This window comes from Theropithecus gelada, chromosome 8, assembly GCF_003255815.1.
Source record: "Theropithecus gelada isolate Dixy chromosome 8, Tgel_1.0, whole genome shotgun sequence".
Taxonomy (NCBI): Eukaryota; Metazoa; Chordata; class Mammalia; order Primates; family Cercopithecidae; genus Theropithecus; species Theropithecus gelada.
This window is the reverse complement of record NC_037676.1, coordinates 68,380,645-68,401,781: the sequence shown is the minus strand read 5'-3', so window position 1 is coordinate 68,401,781 and position 21,137 is coordinate 68,380,645. Positions and strand designations below refer to the sequence as shown.

The window sequence follows — 21,137 nt, the reverse complement described above, 5'->3', positions numbered from 1 at the left end:
ACCCTTTTCACTTGAAGGAGTGAGGATAGGCGTGGCTCACATGGAACCGAAATCTTCTGATTATTAATTCAAGTACTGGTTGGATGCAACTGTGTATGAGAGGCAAGTGTGGGTGTACCTCCTTATATAAACCCCAGGAATTCTGATATATCCTGTCTAATGACTGAGGCTACTAATAGTTTTCAGAAGTATTAAAAAAATTCAAATCCAAATCCAGAAGCTTTCTTCAAATTTCCAAACACATAGTTATTTAGCAATATCTTAGATTTGGGACTACATTTTTTTGTTGTTGCTATACAGATCCAATTTTTAAAAACTACAGGTTTTTATGAGCCATGAAATCAATTTAGGGAGCTATGATCTGCATAGTTAAAATAAAAATAGAATGGAATAGCAAATACTGTGAATTACATGTAGTAAGAAAAAGTATAGCTATTCGAAACTTTTGTTTCAGGTGTACATGTGTATATATGTGACTGAAACAAAAGTATGTGTGTTCGTGTGTGTGTGTATGTGCGTATATATGTATGTACGTGTGTGTATATATATCCATCCATATATGTAAGTGGTTACAATGTAAAATGCACTTCCTACTGTGAATCATAAATACAGGTGTTGAAACCCATTGTTTCTGATGTGTGGTATCTTGTAGCTGCAACCCCAGAACTCAGAGAAAGGCAGAGAACATACTGATGTACCTCTGTAAGAGACTAATGTTCCTTTATAAGTTGCTAGGTGGATGTCAAGTACTTGAGATTAGGACGAACATTGGGAGAATCCCCGGGTCTCATAAGAAAATCGCATGGACTTCCAGTTTCAAAATATTAGAATCTGATTGTTGCAAAAGGAATTTCTGTCTGGTTTTGCATCAATATGCTTTCCTTGAAGTCTATGACCTTCTGATTTGACCACATATTTGGAACTCAAATAAGGAAAGTCAACTCCACAATTGAGAAAATTGTTCCCCTCTCAGGTCTGTCTGTTTCCTCCACTAGAAAATCAGCTCCATGAAGGCAGGGGCCATGATGAGTCTTCTTTTTTGCTGCATCTCCAGTGCTCGGAACAGTGCCTCGCACAGAGGCAGTGGCTCCGTAAATATTTGTTGCACAAATGAGTGAGACAACGAAAGGGAATTTGACCTATTAATGGACAGTATTCTCTGTGCTCTAGTGTAACACCACCCAGCTGGAGAAGGCATGGCAAATATGGGGAAAGCCTGGGATCACCTGGCACTGCTGAGTGGCAGAGGAAGAGACCAGACAACTTCCTGATTACTCCTTTAATAAATGACAGTGCCCTCTGGGGTTTGGACTGGCAAGTTGGTCTCTGCCTGGTCAAAGGCATCTTCCCCTCTAAATCCTTCCCTCCTAGGTATCTCCACCTTATTATTAACGTGGGTTAAGCAAGAGTGGGCAGCCTGGGTCCCACATGCTGTTCTGATATCAATAACTGTGACCAGAGATAGTGTCACAGAGCACGTGTCTATGCAGTATGTGCAAATATTGAAAATGTGAAAACAGCCATAAGGCTCTACATTTAGTTTTGTTTGTGATTCAATTTATTTATTTGTTTTTTTCATGGTGCTGTATACACTGATTTCCCGTATTCCTCATTGGGTTTTTCCTATTTAGGTTGTAGCCCAGCCCCAGAGGCACCACCCATTCATAGATGAGCGTATAATGAGACCTCTGTACAACTTAAAACATGTAACAGACTTGGGACAGATTTGGCATGTAAAAAAAAAGACATAAATACATTTTTATGAGGTGACAGCAGCCAAGCTCACAGCTGTGGTAAAGACCCAATGCTAAATGTTGGCTGTGGCCCCTCGCCGTTCAGTGTAGGCTGGACTGAGGAGTCTGTATGTAGCCTGCTGTCTCTGGTCTCTGAGGTTCCTGAGGCCACCCTAGAGTTTCCTGAGGAGTGGGCATCTGGTCTTGGTGAGGCAATTCAAGTAGTAACTTTGTAGTCAAACTGATTTTTTTTTTGAGATGGAGTTTTGCTCTTGTTGCCCAGGCTGCAGTGCAATGGCTCAATCTCAGCTCACTGCAACCTCCACCTCCCGGGATCAAGTGATTCTCTTGCCTCAGTCTCCCAAATTGCTGGGATAACACGCATCTGCCACCGCACCCGGCCAATTTTTCTTGTATTTAGTAGAGACGGGATTTCACCATGTTGGTCAGGCTGGCCTCGAACTCCTGACCTCAGGTGATCTGCCCAACTCAGCCTCCCAAAGTGCTGCGATTATAGGTGTGAGCCACCGTGCCCAGCCAAACTGATCTTAAAGCTTCATTCCAGCTCAGTTTCTCCATGTAGTGGCTACGTGGCCTTAGACAAGTTACTTAACCTCTTTTGGTCTCAGTTTTCACTCGTATCAAAAATCGGATTAAGGGTCTTCTAATTAAATGTGGCAGAATGCACACAAGCACGTATTTATTTATGTATTTATATATGTATGTATATATTTATTCCGCTGAAATCCCAGTGAAATGAGGATAAGGAAATAAAAGGGCACAAATTAATAAGGACAAAAAGTGAACACGGATGACAGCAAATGAGAGATGTCAACCCAATGTTGGAAATTAGGAACATCTGGATGAAGGGACATGACCTACTTGAGTTGCATCTTAGTTCTGTTACGTTCCTGCAGTGAGAAGCTTACAATAAGCAAGCTGACTTGAGCTATGGAACCCTGGAAAGGCTCTGGAACTGCAGGAGCCAGGAGTCCTGAAGGCGGAAGTAGGCAGTGACGGAGTGGGAGAGGCTGAAAAGAGGAGGACTTTGTGCACATTTCAAGAGATTACTTGAGGATGTGCTCCACAGAAACAAGAGAGTAAGCCACCAAACAAGGAGACCTGGAATCCAGGAAGCAAGGGGTTCAACCCAGGGGAGAGTAAAAGAATTCCCAAGTAGAGGGTAAAGTCTAGCCATGTGAGGGCTCAGTCCTAATCGTCTACAGTGGAAAGTCAATAGGAAATGTCTAAAATTGAAAAGTCAAAGAATAGAAGCATACCAGTAGTATGCACATGTCATTGGTGATACATAGCAGAAAAACAGTTAAAAGAATTAAAAGTGGTTGACTCTGGTGAATGAGGCTTGGGGGTAAAGAGAGAATAGGGTGGAGATAGCATTTCTCTTCAGAGGCCTTGTATACTGAATTTTAAAAAGTGTGTATGTTAGTTACTTTAAGACACTAAAAACTTTAATAGGATAGCAGTAATTATAATAATCAACACCTCACAGGATTATTGTAAGAATTAAAGAATTGCATATGGGCCAGGCACGGTGGCTCACGCCTGTAATCCCAGCACTTTGGGAGGCCAAGGTGGGCAGATCACGAGGTCAGGAGATAGAGACCATCCTGGCTAACACGGTGAAACCCCGTCTCTACTTAAAAAAAAAAAAAAATTAGCCAGGCTTGGTGGTGGGCACCTGGAGTCCCAGCTACTGGGGAGGCTGAGGCAGGAGAATGGCGTGAACCTGGGTGGTGGAGCTTGCAGTTAGTGGAGATCGTGCCACTGCACTCCAGCTTGGGCGACAGAGCGAGACTCCATCTCAAAAAAAAAAATAAATAAATAAAATAAAAAAAGAATGCTAGGTTTGGTGGAGACTTACAGTCTCCAGCCTTTCTGGAGGAGGTCAGAGTTGACCAATAACATCCCAGTCTGTGACTGGTCACCCCTCCACCCCTTTCCGATGGCTACAGCTGAACTCTTCTCACTCTATATATCCAAGGTCATTCCAGGGTTACCTAATGTACCCCTGAGGCTCAAGGTCCTGGTCTAGTAAGGCTGCCTGCCGCCAGGGGACACCTGCGTTTCTTCCCAGACACGTGGCCAAGTGCTCTGTGCGACTTGTGGTTCTGCTACCAAGTAAAATTGTCCCACAAGCAAGTCTCAAGTTCAAGAAAAAACAGCATAACAAAATCACAGAAAATCACAAAAGCATCCCTAGTCCACTCAACTATGAGCTTTATTGTTGGAAATTTCGTTCATTTCTTTTGTGCAATTTACTTCCCAGACCTGGGTACTATTTTTGGCAGCTGCACCAAGCCAACTTCATAGTTAAGGTGAAGATGTGTTTTGCAGTTTTACTAATACTGCAAGTTTTAACATCTCTTCTCTGGATTTCATAACAAGTATTGCTATTTTTTCATGTCTCAAATTCCCACTGTGACAAGTAACAAAACATAAATTTATTGCAATAAATAGAACATGTAAGAATATTTGTGGTGTTGCTTAATCAGCTGGGATTTATGGGGCAACTATTCTGTGCAAGGCACTGTACTAGCTCTGAAACTTGTTATGTAAGAATATTTGTGGCATTGCTTAATCAGCTGGGTTTATGGAGCAACTATTTTGTGCAAGGCACTGGACTAGCCCTGAAACTCTTGTTAATATAAACTCTCTTAATATTAGGTTGGTGGAAAAGTAATTGCTGTTTTGGCCATGAAAAGTAATTGCAAAAATCGCAATTTTGCATCAGTCTCATAATTAATTGGTTTTTAATTGGTTGGTTAAGTTTTTAAGAGACAGTGTGTATTTGTATTTTAAAGTAGTGAAATACAATGAGATCAAATCTGTAAAGTAACAGCAACAGCAATAGTACTGTTGTTCTTGTCAAGAGACTTTGGAAGCAAGGGAAACAGCCAGCTGCAATCTCTGCAATATGTCATCAGCAATTCTTCCCCAAACCCATCTAGATCCTGGTACTATCTAATTTAGTTTTGGATCTTTAGCGGAAATTAATAGCTATAATAATTATAATAATTATGTTAGATTTATAGAACAGCTTTCCTTCCAAGAGCACAAGCCTCTTAGAGCTCTGCAGATGTTCCATAAATACATGTCCCCTAATGGAATCACAATGAGGCCACTTCTAGATGGTCTCAATATTGCTATCAAGCTTTGTGGACTGGACTGACCTGTGCACAATTGAAAAGGGGCTCTTCACATCGTTCCTTTCTAGGAATAAGCTTCCCACAGCGTTGTATCTAGGAAAGGAATTCTATAGCCAAAGTGGTTTGGTGAATAAGAAGCCTTTTTTGTTATTTTTTTAAATGAATGGATGATATATAATGCTATCACAATGCTATTCGCAATCAACAAGTGAATGCTGACTATGCAGTAAATACAGAATAAGGAGTAGGGAAACATAACCTGAATTTCATCTTCTTTTTCCCTCATGTCTCTGAACTTTAAGTCCCTAAAGGCCAGGGTTTTGCCTTGCTTTGTGACTTCCCTTAGAGTAAATACAGTGACAACCTATGTTAGAGGATTTTGTTTTTATTATTACCATCCAAACAATTTTAAGGCAAGACTGTCTGAATTAGGAACTGGGCTATTTTGCAAGATGCCATTTCTATTAATTTTCTATTAAGTTTTTACTAGATATTTTTTCTTTACTTTGTAGAGATCTGGAGCTACAAAGGACCTGTGAAGTGCAAAAATGTGTAAAATGGATGTAATACCAGGATTTAAGGTGTAGAGGGACAGCAGTATGTCTCTTTCAACATCACCATCTGGAATGGATTAGTGTTAATGAGTCACTTAATTCTTAAATTGATACAAAAGCATGGGCACCAACTCCCCTCTCTCATGCTGTGAGCAACTCTCAATCTCACTGGGAAGGACTGACTTGGAAAACCATTTTTCCATAAAACAGTCTGTGATTGATAAACAAGCATTCAGTGCAGCAACCCATTAAACCAAACAAACAAAAACAAGTTTCAGATGGCCTTGACACATGGAAGAGTGGAAGAGTGTTACCTGGTGGACTCCTGCTTGTAGATGTCAATGATATTTTCCACCAGCAGGTTCCTCTGAAGTCCATATACCCCATGTCTATCCAAAACCACTTCATGTCTACAGGATGGGCAGCGGAATCGGCCCCCTGATGCCATGGTGGTGCCTCCTCTTGTGGGCAAATACGGGTTAGAGGCCTGTTCTTGCCAAGTAAGAAAAAAGGAATTGGGTAATGCCACAAGTAGCTTCTCCGAGACTTGTTTTCACTCTCTGCTATTACAAACAACATGAACTTCTACTTTAAGCTTGCCATAAGATCATCCCTCAGGGCTTTCTCAGCAAGTGGTCCTGAAACACAGGGTCAGACCTTATCCACAGTCATATGCGAACATACCACTGTCTACATAAGATATTTTTCCATTCAACATTTTCAGAACCAAAAGTTCCAGCCAGAAACTCCACATTAAAGTCTTCAGCAATTACTTATTTATAGTTTTGAAACACATTAAATGGTTTGATTTTTAAAAATATATGATTCTTAGTATTAAAATAAAACTAGATTTGGGAGTAAAGAGGACACAAACCAAATCGTTAAAAGAAACATGTTTTTCTTGAAAGTAAATGCAACTTTATAAAGGTTTTTTTTGTTTGTTTGTTTTTCTTTTTTTGAGACATTGTCTCACTCCGTTGCCCAGGCTGGAGTGCAATGGCACAATCTCGGCTCACTGCAACCTCCACCTCCTGGGTTCAAGCAATTCTCCTGCCTCAGCCTCCCAAGTACCTGAGATTATAGGTGCCCGCCACCATGCCCAGCTAATTTTTTTTTTTTTTTTTGTATTTTTAGTGGAGATGGGGTTTCGCCATGTTAGCCAGCCTGGTCTCGAGTGCCTGACCTCAGGTGATCCACTGGCCTCGGCCTCCCAAAGTGCTGGGATTACAGGTATCAGCCACCACGCCCGGCAACCTTATAAACTTTTTTAAAGGATTTCACCTCAATGTTAAGCACTTGATTCCAAGAGAAGGGAATCTTTTCCACCCCCTCCCCCCAACCAAATTCCAAACAAACCTACCTGGAAAATATCACTGGCACATTTCCTACACAGGTTGTGCTGACAGGGGAGAATGACCACGGGTTTCGTGAACATCTCTAAGCAGATGGGACAGATGAGTTGCTTCTCTAAGTTATCCATGGTCTGCTGCTCTTTGGAAAAAGACTTGTAATTCAGAGATGCGCTCATCTCCTCGCTGTCCCCAAGTGTGCTGCCAGGGAAGGGTGCTGCAAGTGGCTCCAGCAAGTGTTTCCTGGATATTATTCCAGGGATTGTGTGATCAAGTGTCCTTTACGTTTCCCTCGGTGGAGGACATTGTTTCAGGCCCTGGTTTGGAGTGGGTGCCGGAGCTGTTTTTAGCAACCTGCAGTCACGTGATGTGGGCTGACTTGTCCATATAAGCCAGTGACAGGAGGATGGATCCTGACAGGTGACGAGCAGGAGTCAACATTCTTGCCCCAGGGAGTGAAGAGAGTGGGTGGGAAGGAGGATTACAAACCCCATTTAGACAGGGTTGTGAAGAGAAGGAGGTCAAAGCTGACAGTTGTCAACAACAAATGCAAATGTGCATGCCTAGCCACTGAACCATGCCCTCTGTGAACACTCACTGAGAATTTGGTGACAGTTTCTCCAGGAAGGGGCAGAACGCAGCACAGAGTCTGACTGTGTAACTAATGCCAGCCCTGTCTCGAGAGTGTAGGAACTGAGTCACCGAAAGTAGCCTAATAGAGCCTTCTTAGGTGAAAATGAACAAAACATGTCTTGAAAATTGTTATCCAGGCTTCACAAGGGCAATCATCAAAAAGACTTTCTTAATGTTAAGTATTTCATCTTTGTCAGCTGGGGTTGTGGTCTTTGAAAAATTACAATTTAAAAGCTAAATTCAAATCTTCACCATAAAGGTATCCACCTCATAAATAAATAAATAAATGCATAAATAAAAACTCAAAACCAGTGGATGATCTAATTATTTGAGAAAAAAGTTATATGATAAAACAACTCTAGTATGCTGTCTGCTCTTCCGCATTGCTTTCCTCTTCTTTGGCCCTCTTTCCTCCTATGCTGCCCCGCCTCCTACACACACCCAAAAACACAAAGCAAATTTGATGGTCTTTTACTGATTATTTAAATTCTTAAATTATATAACAGTTTACAACAATAATCAGTAATGAGGTAGCAACTGGCAGGGGCCTGGGGGTGGCAAATCTATTATTTCATTTTGTCATCCCTTGGGGCACAGTTACCAGTGCCATTGACAAGTGAAGTATAAATGGAGTCCTATTTCCATACCTGCATTTCATCTGCCTCCAAAATAACTATACGCCCTCGCATTTCCCCTTCCTCCAAGGTGACTTTTTAAACCATAGTTTCCCTGGTCATTTCTAATATTCTTGGTCTGCTCTTGAGTCATAAACATTGATTCTGACATTCATCGGGATTTTGTGAAGCGACAGTTTAACCAATATATATTGTATTTAAAAATTTTTAAATCACATTAAAAATGAAAAAGAAATCTATGTCTGTTTATATGTGATAAATTTCGGCTTTCTTTCTCCTTGATTTTAAAAACCTGGGACAATGAACACATTTTGTTAACATATCCCTGGTGTGAATTAGATTACCAGTGAAGTGTAGGTCAGTGTGACTGGTTATGTGTGGTCTTAGTGCTGTGTGCACAGAGAGCTTATTGAGAATCTAACAAGCTCTATTAATTAATAATAAGTTATATGTATTCATAAACATATCGGGGATCTTTAGAGAATTATCTTAGTCCTTTCAATATTTATTTAGCAACTACAGTGAGGACAGGAACTGGTAAAATTTTTTTACTGAATTACTTCAGTTCACCCAGCCTAGACAGTTAATTGTGTTTATCAATTCATGGGCTGTGGAGGGGAGGTCTGAATACAATATGTGAGATATTTTCTAGGAAAGATTAAGTTTCTACTGCCAAAGACCTTGCAATCTAAGTAAAAGCACTTAAACTAATCATGCACATTGCAGCAGAGTCTTTTCTTGTAGAAGGAATTCATTCCTTCAAAATACATTCATTGGATATGTGTAGCGTGTCTCCATTGTGTGAGGCTCTGGGGATTGAAAGATGAACAAGACATAGGTCATTGTCCTCAAGGAGCCCAGTCTAAGAGTGGAGATGAGACGTGCACACACACAACATAGTACAAAATAAAATGTGATAAAGAGTCCAAGCCAGAAAGTACCTGAGACAGGTCTCAATCGAGAAAGTTTGTGTTGTCAAGGTTAAGGGCGTGTGCCAGGAGGCAGGTCTGTGCCTTTCTCCAAAGAAGATTTCGGAGGCTTTAATATTTAAAGGGAAAAGGATGGATATTGGGGAAAGAGAAAAAAAATTTCTCAGTTGTGGGTATAGATAGGAGGCAAACAGTTGCATTCTTTCAAGTCTTTGATCAGTCTTTCACCAAATACATAATTTACATGTTGGGGCTGGGTGGTAGGTAGAGGAATAATAGTCATTTATGTCTTCCTCTAGCTCAGTGAATCTGCATTTTTACATCAGAGGAAGAAAGCAGATATGCATTTGTCTCAGGTAAGCAGAGAGATGACTTAGAGTTCTGTCCTTTGTACCACGCCTGTGAAGATAAGCTGTCAATTTACACTGTCAGGGTAAAATTCAACAAAACTGTTTTAAGGTAAAGATATTGGGGCCTGTAAGGAATTTCCCAGTGTGCAAATTGTAAGGGAGGTATGTAGCTTTTAAATCTTTGTAGCTATCTTATTTAGGAATAATGTGGGAGGCAGGTTTGCCTGACGCAGTTAGTTCCCAGCTTGACTTTTCCCTTTGGCTTATGATTTTGGGGTCCCAAGATTTATTTTCCTTTCACAACAGCTACAGCAATTCAGGGTCGGAGGAATCAGAAGGGCTTCATGGGTGGGGGTAGTGTTTGAACTGCTGCACCGAGGATCTCAGAGGGATGGACGTGTAGTTAGGTGGGGCATGGCTGGGGCTTTCCAAGAGAAGGCACAGAAGCAGCAACATGGGCATGCACAGGCGTGCAGGGGATCTCCGAGCCACGGTGACTTGAGCTGGAGTGCAGGCATGCTGCTCAAGCATTGGCTGGCCATGGATACTGCGTTAAAGAGTTTTTAACACTTAATAAATTAAGCAGCAGGAAGTCGTTAAAAGTTTCTCACTTCACTTCCGTGAGGGCAGTGGTTGGTTAGATTGATCTTTCAGTGAGAATTGGGTTAGATTAGCATGAAGGTGACTGGCTAAAGACCAGATCAGAGGCTGTTGCCAATAGTCCAGGTGAGAGGTCGGGAAGCCCTGGCACAGGTCATGGCAGTGGGGAAGGAAAGAAGGAAATGATCCCTGGGGCTGCTATGAAAGTAGAATCCACAGAGATGACTCAGATGCGTGAGCCTGAGTGACCGATGATGTAGTGAGAGGCTGCAGAGTGAGTCAGAGACAGTCAGGCTTTCTCCCAACTTCTGCATCTACCTCGCTTTGTGGTCTTGGAAGGTGACCTCACCTAGGAGGATTTCAGTTCTGCCCTCTATAAGTGAGTGGGGTTCATAACCTAGCTTAGCAGTATTCGTAGAAAAAAACAAAAACCTCTGAAACAGTATTTTCTTTTAAGAGACCGAGAGTCACTCTGTTGCCCAAACTGGAGTGTAGTGGCGCAGTCATAGCTCACTGAAACCTCAAACTCCTGAGCTCAAGCAATCCCCCCACCTTAGCCCCCTGAGTAGCTGGGACTACAGGTGTGCACCACTAGGCCCAGCTAATTTTTTAATTTTTTTGCAGAGACAAGGGTCTTGCTATGTTGCCCAGGCTTGAACTCCTGGCTTCAAGCCATCCTCCTGCCATGGCCTCCCAAAGCTCTGGGATTACAGAGCTGATCTCTATCTTCCTTTCTCTTTTTTTTTTTTTTCTCTCTGTTCTTTCTTGCTCCCTGCCTTTTACTTTTTCTTAGAACTGTCCCTGGAAGCGACACAGGAAACCAGCATGAATCCCACAGGACTAAGAGTTCAGTTGATGAATATCAATGAAAAAGAGTAAAACTCTGTAAAATATTTGAAAATATTTACTCTGAGCCAAATATAAGAACCATGACCTGTGACAGCCCCAGCAAGTCCTGAGAACAGGTGCCCAAGGTGGTCAGGCTACAGTTTAGTTTTATAAGTTTCAGGGAGACATAAGACATCAATCAATATATGTGGGGGTATACATTCATTTGGTCTGAAATATGGGACAGCTCAAAGTGGGGGCTTCCAGGTCATAGGTAGATTCGAAGATTTTCTGATTGGCAGTTGGTTAAAAGAGTTAAGATATTACCTAAGGACCTGCAATTTACAGTGAGGTATGTCTGGGTTTAGATAAGGGGTTGTGGACACCAAGGTTCTTGTGCAGAAGATGCTTCCAACTAGCAGGCTTCAGAGAGAATAGAAGTTAAATCCTAGTTAAATCTCTCCCAGATCAGGGAAAAGACCTGGAAAAGGAAGGGATTCTCTACAGAATATAGATTTTCCTCACAAGAGACAGTGTTGCAGGGCCATTTCAAAATATTTCAAATAAATATATTTTGGGGGAAAATACTTTATTTCAGGGCCTGCTATCTGTCATATGATGCTATACTAGCGTCAGATTGGAATTTGGTATCTTATTGCTACAAAGAGTCTGTTTTTTCAGTCTTAAGATCTCTGTTTTAGTGTTAATGCTGGTCAGCTGAGCCTGAATTCTAAAAGAGGCTAGAAGGAGGCATGTGTGACTCTATCTTCCTATGATGGCCTGAAATCATTTTTTAAGTTTACTTTGGAACGACCTTGGCCGAGAAGGGGCGTCCATCAGTGAGTTGGGGGGCTTAGAATTATATTTTTGGTTACCAAAATATACCCTGAAAATCTGAGACAGGTCTCAGTTAATTTAGAAAGTTAATTTTGCCAAGGTTGAGGATGCATGCCTGTGACATGGCCTCAGGAGGTCCTAACAACGTGTGCCCAAGATGATCAGAGCACGGTTTGTTTTTATACATTCGATGGAGACATGAGACATCAATCAACATATACAAGATGAACATTGGCTTGGTCTGGAAACGGGACAGCTCGAAGCAAAGGCGGAAGATTCGAAGCGAGGAGGAGGATTCCAGGTCATAGGTAGAAAAGAGAAAAATGGTTGCATTCTCTTTAGTTTCTAATTAGCCTCTCCATTTATGCATTTATCTCAGTGAGCAGAGGGGCGACTTTGAATAGAATGAGAGGCAGATTGGCCCTAAACAGTTCCCAGCTTGACTTTTCCCTTTAGCTTAGTGATTTGGGGGCCCCAAGATTTATTTTCCCTTCACAACATGAATAATTACCACCTTCCTCTCTGCGTTCTTTTTTCTTCATTTCTTGCTCCTCCCTGCTCTCAGACACCAGTCCATGGGGTGGGTGTTTGAGCTGGAAGTGGGACACAGGAGGGAGTGCTCTGCTCTAAGGAGAAATCAGAACATTTTGTTTACTCCCAAATCATTCACAGGGTCCAGGAGATTGGGGAAATTCCGGACCTGAATCAGAATTTAAGTCATCTTCAGGCTCCGGGATTTGGAGTGGACCTGAGCCTGTGCTGGACATGAAAACCAGCTGATAAAAGAAAAAATTTAGACAAATTGAAATTAACAAAATTTAATTGAGCAAAGGATGATTCACGAATGAGGCAGCCCTCAGAACCAGAATAGGTTTAGAGATTCAAGGGCTGCCCCATGGTTGGATAAGATTTATGGACCGAGAAAAGGAAGTGATGTACAGAAAGCAGAAGTGGGGCACAGAGTTAGGTGGACTGGTGACAGCTCAGCGTTTGCCTTACTTGAACCTGGTTTAACAGCTGACCACCTGGGATTGGCTGAGACTCAGCGACCTGTTACATGAGCACGTTACAGTCTGTTTAGACACCCAGTTGGGTGACAGTTCACTATGTACAAGAAACCTTTAGGTGAAACCTAAAATATATATGAAGGTAGCTTTAGGTCAAACTTAATTTAACAAAGCGTAGTCTCCTGAAGGTATTTTGGTTTATATAGAAGGAGTGCACTGCTTCCCCTACGTCCACCCCCACTCTCACCACACATATCAGGACAGAGGCTAGAAACTGATCGGGAGCAATTACACAGGGAGCTGCCATGGTTGGAAGCCCTGGTTGCCCCTCATTTCTGAGTCTCACCAGCCTGGGGCTGGAGTATGTTTAGACACATTGAAAAACTGAAGCAAAGTTACCACCACCCTCCCCTCTTTCAACAGTTTTCCGGTCTCCCAGATACATCTGGGGAAATTAGATGGGTCCCTAGGAACCTCAGTGTGCACCCAACGGTGGATGTGACGCTGAAGAGTAACAACAGAAAAAGAAGGCTTTTGACCTCTTTCAACCTGTAGCTGCCGGGCCAAATGGAACCAGGCATTTTCAGGGGCCAGGGCCCAGGAATGAGATGTAGATCTGCAGTGGAATTCTGACATGACCTAAATGGAGTTAGGCCAAATTTCACAAGTAAAGGGCACGGTCTGTCCTCACTTAAGACACTAGCAGCAAACTCTGGGGTTCCCAGATCCTGCACTTCTGACCAATTGGCTACAAATTTGGGGGTTCCCACTACCTCCTTGGTTTGGTAGAATGACTCACAGAACTCAGGAAAACATATTTATGATTACAGTTTTATTAGAGCCAAAAAGAATACAAATTAAGACTGGCCAAAAGAAGAAATTCATAGGGGCAAGGTTGCAGGGTGTCCCAAATGTGAACTTCCATGTCCTCTCCCAGTGGAGTCAGGATGCATCACCCTCCTGGCACATGAATGTGTAACAATGCACACAGAGTGCTGTTAACCAGGGAAGGTCACCCGAGCTTCTGTGTCCAGAGTTCTTATGGGGGCTTCATTATGGAGGCATGATTGATGGAATCATTAGCTATGTGACTGATCTCAATCTTCAGCTTTCTCCTTGCCTCCCTGGAGGTTGGGCTGACATCATGTGGCTCAAAGCCCCAAGATTCTCATCTCATGGTTGTTCTTTCTGACATGGCCGGCCCCCATCCTCAGTTATCTCATTAGCACAAACTATCAGGGCCCACGATGAATAACAAACGCATGTCTGTCATTCGAGAAATTCTAAGGATTTAGAGGCTTCCACTCAGGGACTTGGGACAAAGAGCAGCTAAGTTCTTTATTATACAGTAAGAGCTCAGTGTGTTTTTCATCTAGGGAAGACAGGAAGGGATGCTAAAATTATTTTTACTACTATACCACTACAACAAATATGATAAATATGTACTGAGCACCCATTACTTCATGTCATAGCTCCCTGTCTCTGGTATTATTATCTCCACTGAGTCAACTGTGGCTGAGCAAGTTAAGTAGTTGCCTTGAGTCACGTGGCTGCTGAAACTGTGATGCAGACTAAGAGACACATCTTTTGAGTACAGAGCCCATGACCTCACCCACTAAGCTGCACCACACCCATGCTTTAGAAGGGCACTGTCCATAACAATTTCCACTAATTATGGAAATGTTCTATATCTGTAGTGTCCAATCTCTAGCCACTTGTGGTTCTTGAGTACTTGGAATGTGCACAGTGCAGCTCTGAAACTAAATTTTAAACTGTATTAATTTAAACTTATATTTAAATGTCCACATGTGGATAGTGGTTATTATACTAGACAACCAGTCCTAGAACACGAGATATAAAAAAATATTGGGGGCAAATTCAAATGCGTATGAAGGACTCTCCAACAAGAACTGGGTCACCGTCTTTTGGTGATTTTGTACTCTCTGGCTAGAGCGATGTGATTCTCTACTCGCCCCAGTGTGGTCAGAAGAGCAGCACTGATTCTTCATTGTAACTGTCAAAATAGGTCAGAGCATTCTGTGAACAGGAGACATTAGAAAATCCCAAAGAATCCTGAACATTCCAGAACATCCTCAGCATTTCATTTACCCACGTTCTGTTTTGTGTCTTTGGTGCAGGTAATTGCAATTCCAGGTACTTGAAAATAATCCAGCCTTAGTTTAAGGAGCCATTTGTTCATCAAACAGAACAGAGAATTTATGGTTAGATGGAGGGTAGAGCTAAAAGAAAATAAAAAACAGATATGGTTTGAAGCAAAACAGTGAGCAGAGAGAGTGCAGTCCTGATGAAAGAGAAAACAAGAGGAGTCGGAAGACAGATCTTACTCCTGGCTCAGCCTCTAAGGTAGAAAGGAAGTATTCTTGCTTTCTTGTGCCCACTGGAAGTGAGAAAGGGGGTGACTGACTAAAGAATTAAAACAGGGAAAGAACATCAGATGATGTGAATGTGAAGGCAGAGAGTTGGTGATTGCTGAAGAAGGAAGTTTAGTTGGGCTGGAGCACTAGGGCACCAGTGGACCAAGACTTTCAGGTCAACTCCAGCACCAATATAATCTGAGAATTATTTTAATCCCATGCCAAAACAAAGGCCAACACTTAATCTTGTGCAAACTAGGTCCTCTTAAACTAAGCCAGTGAGGCTGTTAATTCTTTCTTGCAATATTCACACATGCATGCCTGCATCCACCCGTCCGTCCATCCATCCATCCCTCCCTCCCTCCCTCCTTCCCTCCCTCCCTCACTCCCTTCCTCCCTCACTCCCTTTTTTAGTGAGAACTCCACTCATGACCAGTGGAGAGAAGGCCACACTTCATTTGGGATTTCAATGAGCTGGTGTTCCAAGCACCAGGCTCGGTTATCAGTCCTGCCAGATATAACCCATCTGACCACAGAAGACATAATGTTATTTCCTTTGGTATCCTAGAGCTCAGAGTGTGGCCCAAGTAAAGCACTGTCTAACCATTATTTGGCTTAGAAATTTCCCTCCATGTAACAACTTTAAAAGTTATTCCAAAAAATATAACCCAGAACTCTCTTTCCTTACAAAGATTCTTGCCATCCCTTTGCACTGAGGACTTGACCCATGACATCTACAAAATACTTCATGTTTTCCCTCTGCCTGTGTCATCAGTCTTTTCTATTTAGCTGTCTACCTGGCAATAAGTAGCTTGGATATGTGATTTTTAATTTTTTTTTTTTTTTTTTTTGAGACGGAGTCTCGCTTTGTCACCGAAGGCTGGAGTGCAGTGGTGCGATCTCGGCTCACTGCAAGCTCCGCCTCCCGGGTTGACGCCATTCTCCTGCCTCAGCCTCCGAGTAGCTGGGACTACAGGCCCCGCACCACCACGCCTGGCTAATTTTTTTGTATTTTTAGTAGAGACGGGGTTTCACAGTGTTAGCCAGTATGGTCTCCATCTCCTGACCTCGTGATCCGCCCGCCTTGGCCTCCCAAAGTGCTGGGATTACAGGCGTGAGCCACCGCGCCCGGTGTGATTTTTAAATTTTTAATGAAAAGAAACATCTTACAAAATCTAAAATCAAAGAGAAATGAACTTGAAAAGCACGTAACAGCAGCTAACACTGTGGCATTTCTTTCATTAGATGGTTTGCCAACTTCTGCTTGAAATCTTTTGTTCATTTGATAACCACTCCTTCTTCAAATCTGTTGTTTATAAATTTTACTTCATCATAAAGATCTCTGAGGAAACGTTAGAAAAATGAACATATTTTACTTTCCCCTGAACACTTCTTGGAAATAAGAAACACTCATTATATATGTGCCAGAAATAAGCAGCGACAGTCCCAATAAGTAGCGAATACTTTAGCCCAAGGTCTTCCCAATGGCCTATGTCTGAACTCCACACGTTGGCTCCACCCTCCCTACCCAGACCCAACCCCACTTCTCCTCCACCTCAGCCTCCTAACTGATTTCTCTGAATTCACTCTTGCCTTCTGCAATCCACTTCTCACAAGTCACCCCTTATTTAAATCCTATTAATGGTCACATCACCTCTAGGATGAAGGTATTAATCCTCACTGTGGTCCCAAGACCTGATGTGATCTGGCCCTTGCCTATCTCTCTGACTTGCACTGTCCAAAGAAATAAGATGTATGTGACAAATATGTGCCATATACATGATTTTAAATTTTGTAATAGCCACATTTAAAAAATCTAAAAATAAATAAAAATAATATTATTTTACTTAACCTCAGAACATCTAAAATATTATCATTTCAACATGTAACCAATACTGTTTAAAAGTGAGATGTGCACACAGAGACAGTTTTCCCTCTTCCTTTCCTATATGGAGATCTTTTACTTCATTTCCTTTGCTTTATTGCCCTGATGAGAGCTGAAAACACCCTTGCCTTGGTCTTGGTCTTAGGAGGAAAGCACTGTTCTTTAATATTAAGCATAATGTAAGCTGCATGTGTTTCACTTATGTCCTTTATCAGGTTGAATAAGTTCCCTTCCCCTCTAAATTTGCTGACAGTTTTTAAAAGCAGGAATGGATGTTGAATTTGGTCAAATGATTTTTCTGCATTTGCTCAGATGATCACATGATTTTTTTTCTTTAATCTGTTTAATGTTATGAATTTGAATGTTGAGCCAGTCTTGTATTCCTGGGATAAATCTCACTTAGTCATAATGTATTTTCCTTTTTATATGTTGTTGGATTTACTTGGCTAAAATTTTGTTGAGAATTTTTGCATCTATATTCATAAGCTATATTGGTCTGTAGTTTTCTTTTTCTGTAATGTCTTTGCCTAATTTTGGTATCAGAGACTTCATAGAATGAGTTGGAAAGTACTCCTTTTTCATCATTTTTTTTGGGAAAAATTTGTATATAATTGGTATTTTTTTTCTTCCTTAACTCTTTGGTAGAATTCAGTACTGAAGCCATTTGGGCCTGGTGTTCTCTTTATGAGAGAAATAAGTTACAACATGTAAAGTACCTAGAGCTGTGCTCGTCTTGTAGGAAGTGCTGGGTTGATGTCAGCTGTTAATTTTTTAAAAGTCATCCCTAGTTCCAATTTAAAAATATTGTTTATTTCAGAAAACTTAGAAAATAGTTTAAAATTTTAAGGAAAATATATCACAGTAATCATACTACCAAAGATCATTATTGTTGTTAACATTTTAATGCATGTTTCCAGTCTTTTTTTTTTTTCTTTTTCTTCTTCTTTTTTTTTTTTTGAGACGGGGTCTCCCTCTGTCGCCCAAGCTGGAGTGCAGTGGTGCAATCACTGCTCACTGCAGCCTTGACCTCTCAGGTTCAAGAGATCTTCCTACCTTACCCTCCCGAGCAGCTGGGATCACAGGTACATGCCACCGCATACAGCTAATTTTTGTATTTTTTTTAGAGACAGGGTTTCACCATGTTGCCCAGGCTGGTCTCGAACTCCTGAGTTCAAGGGATCTGTTTGCCTGGGCCTCTCAAAGTGTTGGGATTATAGGCATGAGCCACCATGCCGGCCTGTTTCTAGTCTTTTCTATAAATAACTTATGCTTGTTTATATTGCTCTATACCTACTTTATTTCTAAGCATGATTATTAACATTTCCCATGTCAATGTAAGTTCTTAATAAATACAAGTTTGAGGGCTATATATATTTCATTACATGGCCACACCATAATATATCTAACCATCATATTGTATTTTTAGCATTGTTCTTCCTACTTTCCCTACACAGTAGATCCAAGCACCTCTTTCCAGGCACTTCCATATATATTTATATAAACACATATACAAACCCTTGCACTAATTCCCCCAGGCCTTCACTGTATGATGCTATGCTTGCCAGGCCTCTAGGTGCTGAAATGTGTCGAATCTCTGCAGTTTGCCAGGGAAATGACACTTTATGTTTCTGTTTCTTCTTCCTTGCACACTGATAACAGCTAATGTTTATTTTGTGTTTACTATGTGCCAGGCACTGTACTAAGGTTTTTACATGTTATATCTTAATTAAAAGTAGGTATCATTATTATATCCCCATTTGAGAAACAAAGACACCGAAGCACCGAAATGTCAAGCAACCTGCCTGTGGTCATGCAGTTAGAAGTAGCAAAGCCAAGAAAGGCCATCAGGTTTCACAGTCTGCCTGACTAACCACTATGCATTACTGCTTCCTGATTGATACCTTTGAGCTTTGTACGTGAATTCCATTCCCAGTTTGGGTTGCTGACTCTGAGATATCCTTTGAGTTCTGGCCCAGGTCACCTCCCCCAAACGTGTGTCCTCCACTGGGTTTTGGGTGCATTACTTGCTATTCCTTTGACTTATTACTTACTTCTTGCTCTTTCGGTCACTTAAAGTTTCACTGCCAGTTCCTCCCCTCAGCCAGCTAGAACGCCCATAATCCCAAACTAGAAACGGGGACATGGCATCTGATAAAAGAATTCTTTTTCTTACTTTGTGAATTTGTTTTTATGAACATCATGATGTTATATTTCAAGTAATTTACAATACATTCAATTAAAAGACTATTGAAAATAATAAAACGAGGTAAAAATGGAGACCACTGTAGAAAATGAAAGATAGCAATAAACCATAGCATGTTGTATACACTGGTAACAAAAGTATACAGGTTGCCTAGGACCCTGAAGAAATATCATTTATTTGCTGCACTCCTCACAAAGGATAATACTGTATTTCTGCTTTTGTGTGGAAGATTTGTGTTTTGTCTTGTAAGAACTGCGGGGTGGCTTCAACAGCTTTTTTTCTAGAAAATTAGGATAGGGAGATTTTATTACCAGAAAAGTCTTTGTGTTCTGTTTTATCTCTGAATCTTTCAGTGAGTGTGTGGATGTGTGTTTGGGTTTTACTCGTTTTGTTTTTGTCTTGTCTTTGCTTAACAAAATTACGCTCAAGGACTGCCCTAGATAAAATTTTTATCCAATTAATTCTCTCTCATCGCTGGTCTCTAGTTAATTCTGCACAGTTACTTCCACTGGAGGACAATGACATAAGAACCTCCTCCAACGGCAGCCCCTGTGTCCAGGGACTTTATCCACTCACCTCCCCAGGGCTACCTTTTGCCTTATCCATCCACCTCGGATCTGTCCTCTGTCCGGAGCCAGGCAGCCCGCCCGGGGCCGAACAGTTCCTGCTTCCCCGGCTGAGCAAACGTTCAAAGTAATCAGTGTCCGTTTCCAAGTTCTCTGTTTCTTGTTTTGTTTTCCCTGAGGGTCTCCCCGAACGATGGGCAGCTTAGCCTCAGATGAGTCCCTGGAAATGCAGACATCTTATCACAAATCATAAAGGATTTTGAGGGATAATACATGTGACGGCAATCTGTCTCCATTTTGAAGGAGAACTAATTGTATTTCGTGAATTTCCCCCAATTAAATGGGTCTAGAAATTTAAAGCTAGAAGGATAAACTGCTAGCACCCACCACTCCTTGTCTGGGAAGTTTTAGAGTGGTAACCTGGAGCTCGCCCTACTCTTCAGTTGACTTCGTCTGACTTTTCAGCTCTAGTTTGGGCTGAGAGAATCGAAAGAAAAACCGTACGGGACAGGAAAGAAAACTGGAGGATGCGGGCATCGATCCCGCTACCTCTCGCATGCTAAGCGAGCGCTCTACCATTTGAGCTAATCCCCCACGGCTGGGCACGGCTCGTTATCTGTTCCTCTAGAGAAGGGTCAGAACACTCAGCACTAAAGACAGATTTCTTTGGTTCAAAGCAACAAAACAAATGAGTCTCTCCTTCGAGCCGGAATCGAACCAGCGACCTAAGGATGGCTACGGGCGCGCGCCTACAGTCCTCCGCTCTACCAGCTGAGCTATCGAAGGGAGCGGGCGAAACGCCTTGGGTGCCGCCTTGTCTCTGTAACATTGTGTCATTTTTAGGCTTCCTGTTTTTGGTATTGTGTTCTCTCTCTTTCTGATTCCCAGGTTCCGGGAGCACCAGATCCCTCTTCCCGCGGACCCCCCACCTCCTCACGGCAGCCGTTGCGAGCCCTCGGGTCGCAGAAGCTGCCCGGGGCTCTGAGGAGAGGGCCCCGCCCGGCCCCCGGGAGCCGGCGCTGCCTCCTGTGTGACTCGGGGGCCCGGCAATGCCAAAGACCGGTTAGAAAGATGCAGAAGCCGTGACCCGGCAGTCGCTCGGCCGAGCGGAGTCCCACAGCTGCGCTGGGAACCTGCCCGGGCACGTCCCCGCGGGGGGATAGCTAAAAAGAATTACCGCGCAGGCTGGGAGGCCCAAAATGGGGAGAACGCGCTAGAGTTTCCAACTGCTTGTTGGAATGCAATGTGTCATTGAAGGCACCCAAGGAAAGGGACATAAGTCATCGGGAGCTGGAATAAAAACCGCACTTGTCTCCTTCGAGCCGGAATCGAACCAGCGACCTAAGGATGTCTCCTGCTGAGGAAGTAGCTACAGTCCTCCGCTCTACCAGCTGAGCTATCGAAGGGACGTGTATGCATGTTGGCGTCCCCTGAGATTCAGCACAGAAGAATCGGAGCGCCAGTCCAGGCAGCCGGAGATTGCACT

At 42.4% G+C, this 21,137-nt stretch overlaps 1 protein-coding gene, 1 long non-coding RNA gene and 3 other non-coding genes across 8 annotated transcripts in view; all 5 read right to left on the bottom strand.

Moving 5' to 3' along the window:
• TRIM55 (tripartite motif containing 55) overlaps nt 1–7,351 on the bottom strand; it is a 48,913-nt gene extending 41,562 nt beyond the window's left edge. For all 4 annotated transcript variants that reach the window (XM_025395108.1, XM_025395107.1, XM_025395109.1 and 1 more), the window contains exons 1-2: nt 6,815–7,351; nt 5,769–5,941 (exon numbers count right to left, since the gene is read on the bottom strand). In XM_025395108.1, coding sequence (XP_025250893.1) covers nt 5,769–5,941; nt 6,815–6,982 — 341 coding nt within the window. In that variant the 5' untranslated portion in view covers nt 6,983–7,351. The remainder of the gene's footprint in view (nt 1–5,768; nt 5,942–6,814) is intronic.
• A 255-nt stretch (nt 7,352–7,606) lies between these two features.
• On the bottom strand, nt 7,607–21,137 carry LOC112630656. Its single transcript, XR_003120907.1, has 3 exons — nt 20,829–21,137; nt 19,662–19,871; nt 7,607–7,703 (listed from the first exon to the last, which is right to left on the bottom strand). It is a non-coding gene; the product is annotated as an uncharacterized LOC112630656 (long non-coding RNA).
• Nucleotides 20,173–20,245, bottom strand: TRNAA-AGC. The gene has a single exon. It is a non-coding gene; the product is annotated as a tRNA-Ala (tRNA).
• TRNAY-GUA lies at nt 20,349–20,437 on the bottom strand. The gene is given in 2 exon segments: nt 20,349–20,384; nt 20,401–20,437. It is a non-coding gene; the product is annotated as a tRNA-Tyr (tRNA).
• TRNAY-GUA lies at nt 20,965–21,057 on the bottom strand. The gene is made up of 2 exons: nt 21,021–21,057; nt 20,965–21,000 (listed from the first exon to the last, which is right to left on the bottom strand). It is a non-coding gene; the product is annotated as a tRNA-Tyr (tRNA).